The sequence below is a fragment of the Physella acuta genome, unplaced genomic scaffold (genome assembly GCF_028476545.2).
Source record: "Physella acuta isolate Inbredline_101_S28 unplaced genomic scaffold, ASM2847654v3 ptg000696l, whole genome shotgun sequence".
Classification (NCBI taxonomy): domain Eukaryota; kingdom Metazoa; phylum Mollusca; class Gastropoda; family Physidae; genus Physella; species Physella acuta.
The window spans coordinates 182,916-201,707 of NW_026732215.1; the positions used below are offsets into that span (position 1 = coordinate 182,916).

Consider the following 18,792-nt stretch of genomic DNA (forward strand, 5'->3'; position numbering starts at 1 on the left):
GTCGACTAAGCTCCCCTCTAACTCACGTCACCCCCACGTCGACTAAGCTCCCCTTTAACTCACGTCACCCCCACGTCGACTAAGCTCCCCTCCAACTCCCGTCACCCCCACGTCGACTAAGCTCCCCTCCAACTCCCGTCACCCCCACGTCGACTAAGCTCCCCCCTAACTCCCGGTATGCCCGCTATTCGCCGGGGTCCTCTGACGGGAGACATTTTGTCGAGTCCGAGTAAAATTCCTACCGAAGTTTTTTTCCCCCCTAATTACCTGGTCGAGATCAAAGGCCAGGGGAGAAATGCCGGGTCCGGGAGCGTGCCGGTCACACATTCGTCTAAGTGCCGGCTCGCGTGGACTGTCAGGCTTGGTCAGCCGTCTCGACCACGTGACCTTTGGGGGTATACTTGTGACGTATGAGCTGGTAGTTATGGTATTTTTTGTATGTATCTTATATTTATGACGTCTGTGGGTGTATTGTTAGATTTTTTGTAAGTGTAAATTATCTGTTTTTATTTGACACGAAAGGTGGATTATCGTATTACATATTTTTTTTTATGTAATGACCGTGTTGTGGATGTAATTTAAGGTTAAAGGTTATGTGGAGTTAAGACAACACTGTTATGTTGAAATTATTGAAATTATGTTATTTTGTCTAAGAAGGCTGAAGCTGTTGTAAGATACACTGGTCAAATACTATTTATATGACTAAACACACAAATTAGCTGCCTTTTTAATTAATTGCTAAAATTTAATTATTATTTAAATAGTCGTGGACAGAGCAAGAAAGTATTATTCAATGGCTGTTTCTTTTTTTTTATTCGACTGTTTTAGTCTTAGTGTTAGGATTAGGTCTTCTCATTCAGCTAATCAACTGCTTCGTGCATGCAAAAACAAACTCCAACAAGGTCCTTTCGGTGGTGACTGTTGAAAGGAGGATGTGTCATTTACACAGCACACAGTTGTTTGCAGGTTGATGTGAATCGCTCTCTCTCTCTCTCCCTCTCCTACTCCTTCGGGCAAGATATATGGACAAGATGTATGCTGACATGCAAAGCTCTCTCCATCCATCTCTCCCTCGCTCTTTCTCTCTCTCTCTCTCTTCACACACTCTCTTCCCATCTCTACTCATTGTGTAGTTCACACAACGGACAAGTTTTATGATCTCTGATGTGAAGCACCCTTTGCTCGCCATCATTTTCTATTACCGCAATAAAAGCTGGAACAAAGGGCCGCAACCTGCGTCAGGATCCATTCCTCTTAATTAAGTTATCGCCCATACCACCCCGCACAGCTAGCTACAGGCATTCTTTTAATTGCTGTATTTAATTTCATACATAAAATGCCGTCCTTGGCATTTGTTATAGTTGCAAATTTTGGCTGATGTAATAGTTGCAATTTTTGGCTGATGTAATAGTTGCAATTTTTGGCTTATGATGTTATAATGGCAATTTTTGGGTCATGTTATAGTTGCAATTTTTGGCTGATGTAATAGTTGCAATTGTTGGCTTATGTTATAATGGCAATTTTTGGCTCATGTAATAGTTGCAATTTTTGGGTCATGTTATAGTTGCAATTTTTGGCTCATGTTATAGTGGCAACTTTTGGCTCATGTTATAGTGGCAATTTTTGGGTCATGTTATAGTGGCAATGTTTGGGTCCATGTTAGAGTTGTAATTGTTGTGGTTGGTTATCAACATACAGTTATGTGTGTAGTGTATGAAAGGATGTTGGTCAGGACATCACGGCCATATCAAAGCAACCCAAATATGAGATGGGGGTAAGGGTCTATGTGATAACCACATCATTGGTGAGAAGATCATGGACGAAGATCCCTTGTTTCAAAAAGGGTAATTGAACCATATAGGCTTTAAAACATCTAGCTGACTTTTCGTATGCAATAAGTCGCACATTGAAAAGACATGTTTAAGTTAGAAATAAGTGGCCACTCCATAAGGCACCGGCCATAGTTTGCAATGTCTTAAAAACGACCAGGTTAACGGTTATTTGACTCTCTGAAGACATAATTTACACCTCCCCCTTTCCCACATCACACATCCTCACACAGCCCCACTACACCCCTCCACTTACTATAACCAAACCTATATAGCACCTAACAAGTTGACACGTCACCAGCTTGCATTAGTAATGTAATGATGTGTAAGATTTCCGTCTTGTATTAATAATGTAATCATGTGTAAGATTTCCGTCTTGTATTAGTAATGTAATGATGTATAAGATTTCCGTCTTGTATTAGTAATGTAATGATTTATAAGATTTCCTTCTTGTATTAGTAATGTAATGATGTATAAGATTGGCTTCTTGTATTAGTAATGTAATGATGTGTAAGATTGACGGGCTTGTCATCAGTACTCTGTCATCTTGTCCTATTATAGTGATAGAAAAACAAAATAGGATCCCCCCCCCTCTGTCTCACTAAGGAAATATCAATTTTAACGATTCTCTGGTCGTGGTGACGAGAGCTGGGGGTGGGGGTGAGGGGGTGGTTCGGGGATTTGGGTTGACGTTGGCCTGATATTTCAAACAGTGGTGGACGAGTGGTGTTTGAAACTGTCATTATTTGGTGTTAACCCTCCCCTCCCCCTCCTGAAAACCTTGATACTCCCCACCATCAACGTTCATCCCCCTTAACTCGCACTACCCCCTTTACCAACCCTCACCCACACCCCATAGCTCTAATATCAGATGATTCAGCTCCACAGTTCCAGCAAAGTTCCAGTATCGGTTGAGATAATTATAGCTCCGGGGTTTCCTGTGCCTTCCATCTTTTTCTCTTGTTCACCCCCCCCCCCCCCCATCCATTGCCTGTTAAATACCCGAAGAATTTGTTCCGTTTTAATCAGCAACACATCGTTTTTTTTTTCTGTGCACGGCCTCGTTTTAAAACTCGGCACTCTCTAGTGATCGAGTTATCTTTGGCCTAAAACAGCGAGGCAGCTTCCGGATTACAAATTAGGTAACACAAAGCTGTGATAAAAGAATTCTAACTAAACGCAGGCCTTGACATACATACATCGTTATGGCATAGCCTCATGTTTTTTACATGTCATGCGTCATGTTTTCGTTCGCTTTGTCATTGTCGAACGTGTTTGTTGACATTTGGTAATGGGGAGCGCTGTTTACATAAACACCCAGGCAGGCCGTGGGGCGCCGGTTAGCTCCGCCTATCCCAACTGTTGGGGGTACAAGGCGATAACAACAGGCTGGCATTAATATTAAATTCAGTAATGTGAGGCGTACGATGGTGGGGCAGATAAGGTCTAGTCATTGGATAATGATAGCGTAGTTTAATCTAGAATCTAGATCTAGATCTAGTCTAGAGATGTATTAGCTAGCTAGACGTAAGGTCTAAAAGTAAAGTCTAAGGACATCACAACGGCCCGTTTTCTAAATATTTTTTTTTTACTATAATTTTTTTTTAATTAAATTAATCTAGATCTAGCTAGGTTAAATTCTAGATCTAGTGACTAGATCTAGTATACACTAAAGTCTAAAGCAATGTTTAGAAATCCAGCAATTTAAGTTACAATTGTTTTAAATCTGAAACTCTAATGGGGCATGGGCTTACTTGACGTGATTCAACCACACTCTTAGTCTTACCCTTAGCATTGGTGATGTTGGTATGAATAACAAAATAACAATCAATACAGTTTCAACCCCCCCCCCCCCCCCCGCTCTCCTCATGTAACTACTCAAACTCTAGGAGTTAAACATGTGATGACAGTAAATCCTAACTTAAATTGAATTTTGATGCCAGATCTTACCCTTATTATTTAAGGTATTCAAATAGTATTTAAAACACTACATGGATCTATATGTCAAATATTGCTACTACCAACAACACAATGCTACACCAAAAGCCAGTAAAAATCTACCACCCTTTAGACACTGTTTGAATAAAGATAAGATGATGAAGAATGTGTTGGGTTTTTATCAACTTTGTTTACTTTAGAAACCTCTGTTTATATTCCTAAGATGTTCATTTAAAGTTCTTTTCTATCTCAATGTATTTAAGCCACTGGTGGTGGGGAGGGTGTCAGGATCCCCCCCCCCCCTCCCCCACAGGTGTAACATTTTTGCTACTTTAAGAAAACACTATTTCCCCTATTTCACAAATATCTACTTCCCTAGATTGTCATGTTAAGCAAATATTTGACCAAGTCTTTTGTGATAGGGGGTTTGAGTTGTGCTAAGTTTATATTTCCACCCACCACCTTTCCTTATCTCAGCCCCCCTCCCCCTCTGTTCCCCCCTCCTAGCAGTTGGACAGTCTGAGCAATCCAGCAGCTGTCCCCTGGTGTTGACACATCCCCCTGTGTTTGTCCACCAGTCTGTTTACCCTCCTGCTCAGCTGTGTTTTAGCCCCTCTCCCTCCCCCAACCCACCACACATCATGGTCTTAACCTGCAAGCAAAAAATGCCCCATTCAGGTTCCTCAACTCCCCTTCTTCAGTGTTTGGTATTTTTCTTACCTCCCCTGGTGGTAAGACATACCTGTTGTACCTGCCACCCACACCTCCATTAGCCTGGAATTCATTGAGCTGCTGGTTACATTTGATTACCTGACTGTGACACCTGGAAGTGTTTCCTCTACCCCTGTGAGTTTCTGACAATTTAATTTGTCTCACAGACATAATCAACCTGTGACAGCCAAACTTTCATAAAACTCAGACATTTTTTTTGATTTACCACCTATTCTTGTATAACATTAATTAAAAAATATTGTTTTTTTATTGTTTCAGGTTCTGGATGAAATTAATTTAGGTCAATGTTTCAAGGTTATCTACTTCTAAAACCAGTTTCCACATTTCATTGGATATTACTTTTTTCTTCTAGATGAATTTATTTTGGTAAGTTGAGTTTCTATTAGAAAAAAAATATCAATTGTGTATTTTCCATGCTTTTTATGAAATTGATCATCTTTTCCCACAAAAATGTAAGAATTGTGTGATCAGTATAATGCTAAACTGTTCCTCCAGTTTGCTAACCTAAGTGATTCATTTTTCTTAAACATCTGATGATTAAGCTCAACCACTTAACCCCACTCCTCAGCTTTCTTGAGACACTAATTGTTATATTATACCACTCTACACCCACTCCCACCCTTCATAAATACCTGAAAATTATGCTCTACACCTTACCCCTCCTTTACCTTACTTCTGGAATCAACAACTTCATTTTTCCAATCTACCCCTTCCTTCGCTAAAATAAAACCATAATTAATTACATTAATTAGTTTTAGTCAGTATGTAAAAAAAAAAATAGGGAATCCCCAAATAGGTGTATCCTTCCAGTGTCATGTCACGTTATCAACACTGATATTTAGCATGTATCATTAAGTAAACAAGACACATAGCAGGGAATATTAATGGCCTGTGGTGAAACAAGTCTTGCTGCTGCTAATGAGCTTAGTGATAACTGTATCATCTGAATTATCAGTCTGTTGTCAGTTTGATAGTTGTGCCATTCATCCAGTGATACATAGCATACCTATAGTGGTATTTTTTTTTTCTTCTCTATTGCTTTAGTTAATTATTCTTATTTGTAAACCAAGAGTAATATATTAAATTTCTAATCAATTAGCAATACCCTTACACTGTTTACGCTTGCCTCATTTATACTCTCCATGTCTAGGAAAAAACTAGCAGAAAGTTAATAATATTTGAAAACATTTTCACCACTGAACTTGTATACTTCCTTGCTGCAAGGTTTTTTCCATTTGACATGTATAGTATTCATGTTGCAATTGTAAAAACAGTGTAAATGTACGGCTTTAGAACACTATATCCATTGGTGATGGACTGGATTGGACTACAGTGTAGTAAATATAAGTAAAGGGATGGTCAGACCTGGAGATTATGGTATTTATCTGTTCCAATGGAATTCCACAAGCTTTATCCAATATTGAACCATCTAGGAATTAAAACCTTACACTACATTATATACATTTTAAATATGTAGGAATAAAAGCTTCAACCAACATTATCCAACATTTTATTGAACCATCTAAGAAATTAGCCAAGATTGAACAATCTAAGAATCATAACTTCACTTACCATTGGCTAACATTGAACCATCTAGGAATCAAGGCTTCACCCAACATTATCCAATATTGAACCATCTAGGAATGAAAGCTTCTATTAACTAAAGCCTAAATTGTGCCATCCAGGAATGAATTCTTCACCCAGTACACAGATTAACCATCAATGAACCTGGCCAAAGATTCCCTGATAGCTTAAAACATGTTCTTGTGCTAATGAGTGCACCAATCTGCTTGCAACATCTCCAGGATATTTCTTTTTACCACAGCAGATTTAATGAAGAGATAATTTCATGTATTGAGATCAAACAAGCCCCCATAAAGACACACCTAATGGAAAAACATGGGCTGTTTAAAGATTCTCATCTCTAACATCGCAAAGGGTTGTCAAGGGTATAGTGTTCGCGGTGCAATTTTTTTTTTTCTGTAAAACAAATGCTTTGCTTCAGGCTACATGTTATTTCATTTAATTAGTTATTGATCGTTAAAACTGAAAGGTTCTCTTTTTTTTTCTTTCGCTTGAAATTTATTTCAATGAACTCCATTTGGATGAAATTCATAGATTTAGTGAGGTTATTAACTTAAAGAGATCTAGCAGCATGCTAATGTGTTTTACATGCACTTACTTTACATGGAGGACTGTTCACAATTAAAACTTTGTTCTTATGTAAGGTAGAAATGTGTGTAAATATTCAGTGCTTTTCTTGAAGTAATTTTAAGTGATTTGAAAATATTTAGAAAAAAATAACCCAAGTATGTTTTATTTTAAATTGCAAATCTTACTTACAATAATTGATTTTGCACATCTTTTAATTAGTACTTGAGGTTTATTGATTTATGTGAAACTTTAGATTGTAAAAAATGCACACATAAAAACACTATTAAATTCAAATGCACATCTTTTAATTAGTACTTGAGGTTTATTGATTTATGTGAAACTTTAGATTGTAAAAAATGCACACATAAAACACTATTAAATTCAAATGCACATCTTTTAATTAGTACTTGAGGTTTATTGATTTATGTGAAACTTAAGATTTTAAAAAATGCACACATAAAAACACTATTAAATTCAGCTTGAGAATTTAATTTATAAAATAATTTTAACATAATTAATAGCATTTTTCTTTCACCCCCCCATAACATAATTAATAGCATTTTTCTTTCACCCCCCCATAACATAATTAATAGCATTTTTCTTTCACCCCCCCATAACATAATTAATAGCATTTTTCTTTCATCCCCCACCACACTTACACACACCAACTGATAAATAATATATTGAACAAGCTGAACATAAAATCATGTGAGCCATATTTTTAAGTGCATTATTCTTTAATCCACCACCCTTGTCTCTCTACAGATTGCCAGTGTCAAAGCTGTGATATCCACACCTTGATCAGATCAGTGCTCACAATGGGGAATCAGGGTCAAGGTCGACCCACCTTGTTCTCTGTGGTAATCAGGACACTGGTGGTGCTGGTGGGGGTTCAAACCCAGGCCATCACAACATCGGACAGCACACAGGGCGTGTGTACGGTCAAGGGCAGGGTTTTCACACAGAGGAAGTAAGTCCATTGGTTGGATTATGCTTTTAGAGATATGGGTGTGATTATTTTAGAGATATGATTGGGATTATTCTATGATTAATTGAAATATATGGGTAGGATTCTTTATGATTACTTTACGAATGATTAATAAAGGGGTAGGACTGTTCTATGATTAGTCAACTTTCAAAAATTGGTGGTATTATTTTATGATTAGGTGGCAGAAATTAGTAGTGTTATTCCAAAGCTTAAATTGCAAAATATTAATAATAACGTTGAATGGCAGATATTGGTTGGATTATTATATGACTATGTGGCAGAGATTTCAAGAACTATTTTAAGATTTAATTTGCAGATATTGGTGGGATTAATCTAAGATTCAGTGGTAAATATTAGTTATTCTAAGTTTAAGTAGAAATCTGCATCAAATGTAAATAGAACTTACGACTAATTTTAAACTATGGATTTTCAACTAAAATGTGAATAGTTTTTTTACACTATACATCTTGCATAAACCCTTCACAACACTACATAAAAAATTGGTAATATAAATGGCCGAAATGGATTAAATGTGTTGGAGCCAAATTAATGGTAGCAGCGATTGATTTTTTTCTGTTTGATCTTGCTAGTTAGTATGCATAGTAAATAAAGTGTTCTATAGGGACCTGGGTGTGAACATGGCTTTTCTTTCTTTCATCAGGCGCCATAAAATAAAAATCTGCTTTCATTATTTCTATCAGATTTACTTTTTGAAAGCCTGTTCTGGAATATCTAATTGAAGAGCTTAGTTCTGAAAGTATTTCAGTTGCACTTTAGTTAAAATCAAACCAAGTACTGGTCAGTGTTCCTCAAATTAGAAATGGCGTATTGCATTTTAATGTTAAAATATTTATAAGTTAATTTTTAAAATAAGTGTATTAAACAAAACCAAGTTGGATAGCCTATTCGGTTTTGTGAACTTTATAATGTTGAAAAGTTTATATTGTGACCTAAGAGTGTTATTACAACGCCAAGGGTAGACACATGTACAGAATATAGTCTGAGTAAAGTCAGAGTAGTTTTTACTAGACAGGTTTAGAGCCTACCACTCGGCACCACTAAAGCCTTCATTTCCCCTTGGTAGAAACGTCTCTTTTGTCACTTCCTATGTTAAACTCTTTGCTGATTACCAAAACCCAGTAGTATCCTATTTATGTGTGACATAGTTCATGTTGTCCTGTTCATATTTTAGTAATATCCTATATTGTGGCAGGGGTTGGACTGGTTAAGTGGTAGAGTGCTAGCCTGTAAGCCTTGAGTTTGAATCCAGGTTAATGTAAGTAGGCTGTCCCTGAGTCCACCCAGCTCTGATGGGTACCTAACTTCCGTTAAAAAAGTAAAGGCTGCTGGGCATAGTGCTTACCACACTATTCCTTCATATGCTGAGGTTACAGAAACAGGTAGGGGGTCGGCGTGGTCGAGTCGGTAAAAGCTCATGGTTGCTAAACCGAAAAGTCTCGAGTTCGAACCCTCGGACAGATGAGGCTCGTTAGCTGGGGACAGCCACTCTTCTAGGAGAGACAACTCCAAAATTAAACAACTGCTGCCTTGTAGTTTGTTCTTGGTTGGACAAAGGCTATGGAAGCAAACCCAAAAAGAAAAGCAGGCTGAAATCGGAGTCAATGGCCTAAATGGCGCATAACCAGTTGACACGTAACGCTTAATTGTGTTGGAGGCGTGGTCGAGTCGGCAAAAAGCTCATGGTTGATAAATTCGAACAAAGTCTCGAGTTCAAACCCACTGGCAGATAAATCTCGATCCCCTTCAACACTAATAATTAAGAACGAAGAAGAAGAAGAAGACAGAAACAGGTGAACTCTACTTCACTTGCCCATAGACCGTCAGGATTAGAAGGGGTACTTTACTTTATATTGTGGCCATGTGATAACTGAATGACCAATACCTTCATCCCCTCACAGCTGGTATGGATATATAGTCCACAAAGCCTTCCACCGCGACTACGCCAAGATCCAGTACCAGATCACCTACCCAGTGAAGGAGTGCTGCGCCAACCTGCTCATCTACTACGACGACCAGGTCAAACAGCTGCACTCATCCATGACCTGTGAGGAGAGGTTGGCAGTCCTCCCAGCTGACAATAATCAGGTAACACAGCGTGTTGTCTGTGTGTCAATCAGGTAACACAGCGTGTTGTCTGTGTGTCAATCAGGTAACACAGCGTGTTGTCTGTGTGTCAATCAGGTAACACAGCGTGTTGTCTGTGTGTCAATCTGGTAACACAGCGTGTTGTCTGTGTGTCAATCAGGTAACACAGCATGTTGTCTGTGCGTCAATCAGGTAACACAGCGTGTTGTCTGTGTGTTTCGTGTATATTTACAAAACATCTCGTACATACATAATACACCTGTAATCCCAAATATGCACACTTATATGAGATAATTCTATTGCAGTTAGCTAGAAACTATTTTAAATGTGCAAAATTATTCCACACAGATAATTCAACAGTTTAAAGAAAAATGTTGCTATCATACCTCATTACCTGTGGGGGTTCTCTTAAAATGTAGAGCTTGTAAAAACACATTCTGCGCATAAAACATCCTATTTGATAGCACCAACAACATTCAATGTAAGCCATGTTTTTGCCAAGTTGTTAAAAACCTACCCCACAGGCATGATGCAAAATTCATATTACCTAGTAAAATCATTTGAGAGCTCAGCACTTACAAAATACATTATGCACACACATTTTTGCCATTTTGAGGGATATTAATCACGACCCAACTGAATTTTAGAGCTAGCTTTCACAATTCAAAAATAAAAATAAAAAAGTTAGTATCCTACACATTTAAAATTTTAAAGCCAACTTCAATAATTAAAAAAATACCTTCTTCTTCTGTGTTCTTAATTTGGTTTATGGTGGAGGATTTAAACAAGTCTAGCTTCATGTATGAACTGGACTGTGGTCTCCAGATCCGCAAGTGCCCCATATAGTTTTTCCTTGAGTGGGGTGTATAGTGTTTGGATCGCGCCTGGCTATATAAGGAACCAATGTTTGCTTGGCTGAAACTTATAATTAGTATACTGTTTTGATCCTCCCACTAACCTATGTCATTCTGTGTCCAGTGACTTGATGTTTCTCTACTCATCCCCCACTAACCCATGCCATTCTATGTCCAGGTGATCCCACTCCGTGCCAGCAATGACACCAGTGGCTGCACGCTGTGGAACGAGACAGGTGAAGCCTTCTACGTCTGCCTGGGGGAGAGAATCTTCAGGTCATCTGTCCCCAGGACCTGGTTCTTTGCCATCAGTCGCTGCGACAAGGCTGGACCACTCAACCTGAACTATGTCTTTAACATTACTGGTCAGTTACTTTGCTAGTGTTATTGATATTTACATTATAAATTATAAACAAAATTTCTAAATGTTGTTTAGTACCATAAATTCTCATATATATTTTTTGGTCCATGGTTATTTAATTCAAATATGCAGATACAAATTTATTGAAGATTTTTATTAGATTTTTCCAAGACTACTAGTAATTTAATCTGAATTTAAACATTTTTTGTTAAAATTAAGTTCTTTGGATAGTATACACTATTTTATTTTAATTTTCCATCAGTATTTCATTGTAATTAAATTAAATTTTTATAAAAGTATTTTTTAAAGTTAAATTAAACATTTTAGCAGTACTTTGTAATGATATTAAATTTTAAAACGATTTTTATTATAATTTTATTAGATGTTTCTTTGTTTTTTTTTCTAATAGTATTTTATTCTAATTTTATTGTCTAATAGTATTTACTGTTTTATTAGGTTTTTAAAAAAAGTAATTTAAGTTGATTCAATTTTTAACTGAGATTGTCTTTGTTTCTTGTGTGACCACAGGCTACTATGGAGAGTGTGAGGACGACCCACTGGAACCCTCCTCTGGTTGGAACTCTTACATCAGGTACCTGGACAACAGCCAGGAGCCATCGTCCAGCCAGGATGTCTATAAATACCTCTCCATTTCGCTGGGAATTGTTGCCGGCCTCGGCCTCATCTTGGCCGCCGTCTTCTTCGGCCTGTGGTTTATGGGGATGAAGAACGCGGCCAAGGGTAAAGGAGGGTCGGTGACGTCGTCTCAGGCAACTATGACACAGGATGATATCTTCTATGTGAATCCATCATTGTCTGACAGGGAACAGGCTGAGTATAGCCAAAGCAGTTCTGAGAATTACTACGAGGTTATTCCAGAGAGGAGGAGCTATGAGAGTATAAACACGGGGCTGGCCAATGGTGGCGTCCACATGCGGACCCTGAGGTCAGTTCACGGTCACCACCCTCACGGCCACCACCACCCACACGGCCACATGCACCACCAGCATCAAGCACACATGGCTCAGCCGAAGGAGGTGACCAACATGCGTGGTGTCCCTTACATGTTTGAGGACTACCCTCCCCCTCCCTACCAGCCCCCCAGGCTATTGGGCATCAACAAAAACAACGGGTTGGGTCACCCTGCCGGACCGGGACACAGCCACACCCTCTCTCTGCCCGCTAACCAGCGCCAAAGACCCACCCTGATCCACCACCCCTACCACTCTAGCTTAGTGCCGACATCTGCCGCCCTCGGCGGATTGAACGGCGGAGCCAGCAGCAGCGGAGCAGCCACCAGCAACGCCGGCATGATGTCAGGATTGATGAGCGTGAACAGCGGCAACAACGGCGGAAACCTGGTCAACCTCATCAGCACCACCAACACCAACATCAGCAGCAACGGGCTACTCTTCAACGGCTCCGGGATGGGGCTCCAGACCTCGGTCCCCAACTCCATGGGCACTTTTGGCGCCGGAGCAGGCATGTCCACCCAGGGGTCCGGCATCAACATGGCCTCGCTGGTCAACCACCAGATGATGAGCGGCCTGCAGCCCCACCCCGTCAGCAGCCAGTCCAGCTCCACTGGTCAGCTGGGCAACCTGGTGGCGGCCTCCTCCAGCTCCCATGTCCCGGCCCCCGCCCCCGGCCAGTCTGAGACCAGCGCATGAAGGTTTGGCCATGACGTCCTGCTCGTTGACGTCATAGCTGGCCAATCAGAGACCATTCTTTGATCTAATTATTTGCTAACTGACCAGTCAAGATCAGTTCTTTGGTCCCTGACCTGTGGAGGATGATGCTGTGATCACTGACTAGTTTCTTTGGACAGTGAGCTTTCAGTAGTGATTCTGATATCACTGAGAGGATTATTTGATCAGTGACCAGTCTGAATGTCATCTATGGATCAATTACAACTGAGAGGGTATGCCCCTGGTAATGAAGGATCAACCTAATCTTCTGTGTGGATAGTCTCAGTGACATGGGACTTGGACCTGTGTCAGTACTTCCATGACACATACAGAAGCACAGCTGTTGTACAACCTGAAGTCACACAGCTTTTGTACAACCTGACTGAAGTCACACAGCTTTTGTACAACCTGACTTAAGTCACACAGCTTTTGTACAACCTAAAGTCACACAGCTTTTGTACAGACCTGACTTAAGTCACACAGCTTTTGTACAACCTGACTAAAGTCACACAGCTTTTGTACAACCTGACTGGAGTCACACAGCTTTTGTACAACCTGACTGGAGTCACACAGCTTTTGTACAACCTGACTGGAGTCACACAGCTTTTGTACAACCTGACTGAAGTCACACAGCTTTTGTACAACCTGATGAAAGTCACACAGCTTTTGTACAACCTGACTTAAGTCACACAGCTTTTGTACAACCTAAAGTCACACAGCTTTTGTACAACCTGACTGGAGTCACACAGCTTTTGTACAACCTAAAGTCACACAGCTTTTGTACAGACCTGACTTAAGTCACACAGCTTTTGTACAACCTGACTGAAGTCACACAGCTTTTGTACAACCTGTCTGAAGTCACACAGCTTTTGTACAACATGACTTAAGTCACACAGCTTTTGTACAACCTGTCTGAAGTCACACAGCTTTTGTACAACATGACTTAAGTCACACAGCTTTTGTACAACCTGACTGAAGTCACACAGCTTTTGTACAACCTGACTTAAGGCAAACAGCTCCTGCAGCTGTTTACAGCTTACACCCAGAGTTGGATTAGCAGCTGGAGTGAATTAATGGCTCTCTATCAAAGAACGTGTGGCCCCAGCTTAAGCTCATCAAAGCATTATTGCAAATACGACAATTCACCTAGAATACTGCAATAATTATAAAAAAAAAAGTAGCATTCCCTCAACACTAAATTACTACTTGTGTTATTCAGAGTGGAGCTCTAATAATTCTACTTCATGATTTTTTGAAGTACAAGTTTTCTTTTCTAACTGTACTCTACGTATTCATACAAGCTTTACATCATCATCATCCAATTAACTAGCAGTTTGTGATTGTGTGTTCATTTAATGTGGTGAAAAATATTGTTCCTAGCCAATTCTTAGAATTGCTTTAGCTCCAATGGATATAGCTGATAAGTAGAATAAACTGGATACTGTTGTGTATATCACTAACAATGGATATAACAATTCATGGATATGACTGATGGATAGAAGCTAGTGGATAACATCTTGATGTGCTGGCTAAAGTGCTACTACTGTCCTGGAAAGTGAAGATTGGCATTTCTTTTAAAGAAAAAATGTTTCAACTAATTTTTCTTTATATCTATATAAGCTGATTAATAGTTTTAAAATTTATTGAAAAAATAAAACCACTAATGTTTTTGTATTTTTCCATGGGTCACAAGAAAAATGCCTGCCCTTTTTTCCTTCTGTGTATTCTAGCCGGTTGCAGAATTGTGCTCCTGGATATCTGTTAGTTTTTCACAAGCACATTTCAACATTCACTTTTTCAGTGTTTTAATGTTGAAAATTATGACAGTAATCTTGTTTCAATCTATCTGTCATTAGCTTGGCGTAGTTTTTTTTTTTTGTTTTGGTAAAACACCAAAGCTAAATTAAAGTGTTTTCTTCTTAAAGACCATAAATATTACAGCTTATTAGAACTTCAGTCAACTTCCACCACCATTTGTAAGTTTGACAAGGATCTGTTACCTGCATCCATCTCATTGTGTCACCATCCTACCATGATTTTTACTGCAATTTTCCTAATTGGTGTCACAACTTAGCATATGTACATGAGAACACCTTGGCCTAGCTTCTGCCTTTTTATAAGCTTTATCACCATTTTTATCAACACTGTTGGTGTTTGTCAACATGATTTATTACTATCAACTTGATGGATTTTTTTTATATGACTAAAACACCTAATATACTCAATAAGTAGTGAATGTGCATTCAGCTAAATCATCTATTGCAGATTTCTTTTGTTTTTTAAATTGTCAGCTCCATCACAGTAATTTTGACTTGTGTAAAAATACATTCCGTTACTATGGTAACTGTTTTTGTTGTAGCTAATGGCAAACACTTGTTTTTTTTTGTGCGTTAAACTTACACTTGCTGTAACTTACATATGAATGAATATAAGCATTATTAATTTTGTTAAGGAACAAAAAATTTGAAACTTTTAAATTGAAAAAAAAATTGTTTTGAGATGTAAATTTTATGTGTAAATATTGTAATGTGGTCCATTGTGTTATATGTCTGAAGCAAGGCTAACCATTTTCACAGCCCTAGGTAAAGTAAGTGAACATCATACAAACCTGCTTGTATTATCTAGAGATGGCATATGTGTTGAATTATTGAATGCATTATAAAAAAAAATGACATGCTGACAGGTTGTTAGGCATTATGTTGGTGATAAAATTACATCAACTGGACTGATTGGTTTTAAAGTAGGCTTTAGTTGATGTAAACATCAATTGAAAAATTTAAGTTAGGCTTTGTTTCAGAACAAAATATTATGGTACAAAACAACAAGAAAAAATGGTCTGAAAGAGGATCTGATGATATTCAGGGCTGTGTTATATATATATAATTGTATGTTGTTTACATATTTATTTGAGATACCAATTTCTACTGATCAAAGGGAAATAATCCATGTTTTAAATTATGTAAAGTTATTTCCCCTCTTAGTTAGGGTGTTAGTTAATTAATATGTATAACATCTTTGAATCAGTTTCATGGTGGAGTAAAATATATGTATGTACACTTTATGTAAATCTTTTTTTTTCTTATTGATAATAAAGGTAAAATTTTAGGCAGAAATGTTATCACTACTTTGAACTTATTAATATAGAAATATATTTTGTTTCTGCCTTGAAATTAAAAGATTTTTATAAATTTTTTTATGTAGATAAATCTGGAATTTTTTAGTGTGTGCTATTTAAGAAGTTAATAACTGTTTTAGTATATTTTGTACAAATATATAACCTTATGTACACAACTTGTACATTTGTGCCAATACAAGGCATTTTTATATCAGATTCTGATTTTGTGATTTGTGTAAAAAAGTTTTTTTTTTAATCACCTGGATTTTTTGGTAAGAAATTTACAATTATATTGTCTGTTTTGAGATCTTGAAGTTGATCTTTAAATTTCACTATACAACTAGTTATTACTGTAAAACTTTCTTTTTATCACAACTATTTCATCTTGTTTGCCTTTTAGCAGAAGATAAATTATTCTGTATTTTTACATAATCATCTCATCTTTAAACTAAGGATTTGTCAATATTTTTTTTTTACTGTCATTTATTTAAATACTTATTTCATTAAGCTGGAGTTGTTAATGATTTGCATAAATTTTTATTTAATTAATTAATGTGGAGTAAACAAGATACTCTACTAATAATTGCACACTTTGTTTAGTTTATTACCCTGTTTGAGGTAACCAAACTGATTTTCTCTACTTCTGTTCTACAATTTAATGTCTTCTGCAGCATACAGTAGGTCTAAGCTGCAGCATACTGTGGTGTATGCTGTCATGTAGTGTACGTCTATGCTATAGTCTATTGTATGCATGGAGTAAAGTGGATCTATTATATAGTCGAGTGTAGGTCTTTGCTAGACTAGTGTAGGTCTTTTCTGCTAGTCTAGTGTAGGTCTTTACTATTTTAGTGTAGGTCTTTACTATTTTAGTGTAGGTCTTTGCTAGTCTATTGTAGGTCTTTGCTATTCTAGTGAGGTCTTTTCAAGTCTAGTGTAGGCCTTTTCCTACTCTAGTGTAGGTCTTTCCTTGTCTAATGTAGGTCTGTACCATTCTAGTGTAGGTCTTTGCTAGTCTAATGTAGGTCTTTGCTAATATAGTATAGGTCTAGTGAAGTCTACTGTGCATCTGATAAATGCTATGTTCAAATTCTATTCTGCAGCATATTGTTAGTTCCCAGCTACAACAATCTTGAGGTGTATGCTATAGTTTACAGAGGGTCTTTGCTATGTGGATTGTGTACTTGAAGGCTGATGCTGCAGCATATTGTAGCTAACAATGGAACATGGCTCATTATTGTTTCTAATTATAAATGTGTTATGTCACGCTTTTGTCCCAGTATCTGTGACACAGTATGCATGTGGGTGCTACACATACAATCAAGTATTTCTATTTATAGTTGTATTTTATAGGGAATTACTAGTTATCTTTTAGGGAATTACCACTTATATTTGCAGTAGTAATTGAAGAAATGCTTAGATAAGCTACTATTGAGTTAAAGGCAAAAATTAGATAATTTTCGAAGTATAAATTTTTTTATCGAGAAATATCAATCCATATATCCTGATGAATTAGTTTTGATTCATTTTTTATTAAGTTTATATAAATGGTATTGGATGTGCCATGTGTTTATTTATAGATCTTAAAGATAGTGGGCATAATCTAATTGAAGTATGCCTTTTCCTATAAACTTTGTACATGCAGCCTAATCTACAAAACAAAAAAGTTCAGTACAGTACCACATAATGGTTTAAACCAAAAAAATATTATTGTTTTGTTGTTACTTTGTACAATTATAGTGCTGAAATTATATTTTGGGAATTTGATTTTTAATTTAATGTACATTGCTGCTTAAAAAAAAAGTAGCATAAAGTACATATATGCTAAAAAAATAGCATACAATTTAAATAGATGCTTTATTTGCTTGTGTGAAGGTGTAACAGAACTAAGAAGACCTTAGTTCCACGTGTCATTTGGTTTGTGTGAGTCTGTCCTGATTTCTTGATGTCTTGAGAATCCTTGATATTTTTGGTTTCTTGTGTCACAGTCCAGAAAATAAATTGTAAGCTGGTTGTACCTAAACTAAGTCTTGGTGTGTTTTTCTTTATGGTTGGTAGACTGGTTGGTTGTCCCTAAACTAAGTCTTGGTGTGTTTTTCTTTATTGTTGGTAGACTGGTTGGTTGTACCTAAACTAAGTCTTGGTGTGTTTTTCTTTATGGTTGGTAGACTGGGTGGTTGTACCTAAACTAAGTCTTGGTGTGTTTTTCTTTATGGTTGGTAGACTGGTTGGTTGTACCTAAACTAAGTCTTGGTGTGCTTTCCTTTTATGGTTGGTAGACTGGGTGGTTGTACCTAAACTAAGTCTTGGTGTGCTTTTTTTTAAGGTTGGTAGACTGGGTGCATGTGGTTGGTCTGTAGACTGGTTGGTTGTGGTTGGTATGTAGGCTGGTTGGTCTGTAGACTGGTTGGTTGTGGTTGGTTGGTCTGTAGGCTGGTTGGTTGTGGTTGGTCTGTAGACTGGTTGGTTGTGGTTGGTCTGTAGACTGGTTGGTTGTGGTTGGTCTGTAGACTGGTTGGTTGTGGTTGGTCTGTAGACTGGTTGGTTATGGTTGGTCTGTAGACTGGTTGGTTGTGGTTGGTCTGTAGACTGGTTGGTTATGGTTGGTCTGTAGACTTGAACTATGGCTAGTATAGTAGCTCAAAGATAAACAAGGAAAGATTAAGCTGCGTCGTTAGCTTTAATTAGATGTCCGTTGTCCAATCAATGTAATCAACTTTTAACATTAGCACGATTACATTGAAAGCTTTACTAGAGAGCTAGTGCCGTATCCTATGCTAAAAATATTTAAAATGAAAGAATTTCCGGCAAGAGTATAGCTATTAGACTCAGTGTCTGGGTATCTTGACCTACTTAACGAACTGGTCTCAACGACCTACTATAAGGACTTTAAGGACATGAAGAAAAAACAAGTTAATAAAAAGTCTAGTGACAATTTAAGCGCAATTTCCTTATGTTATCCATAACAATTTTTAATTTTGTGTGACCAAACGAAAGGATATTTTTTTGCGCTAAAAAAAAGACAACTAT

General features: G+C 37.6%; 1 protein-coding gene across 4 annotated transcripts in view; it reads left to right on the top strand.

Moving 5' to 3' along the window:
- Positions 1-17,785, top strand: part of LOC131949432 (midnolin homolog) — a 42,036-nt gene extending 24,251 nt beyond the window's left edge. For 2 of the 4 annotated variants that reach the window (XM_059311338.1, XM_059311340.1), the window contains exons 2-6: positions 4,758-4,865; positions 7,419-7,623; positions 9,561-9,747; positions 10,780-10,966; positions 11,491-17,785. In XM_059311338.1, the coding sequence (XP_059167321.1) occupies positions 7,472-7,623; positions 9,561-9,747; positions 10,780-10,966; positions 11,491-12,632 (1,668 nt within the window). In that variant the 5' untranslated portion in view covers positions 4,758-4,865; positions 7,419-7,471 and the 3' untranslated portion in view covers positions 12,633-17,785. Of the gene's footprint in view, positions 1-4,564; positions 4,614-4,757; positions 4,866-7,418; positions 7,624-9,560; positions 9,748-10,779; positions 10,967-11,490 lie in introns of those variants that run through there. The other 2 variants (XR_009388161.1, XM_059311341.1) reach the window with 2 other exon arrangements.
- Positions 17,786-18,792: the final 1,007 nt, after the last annotated feature.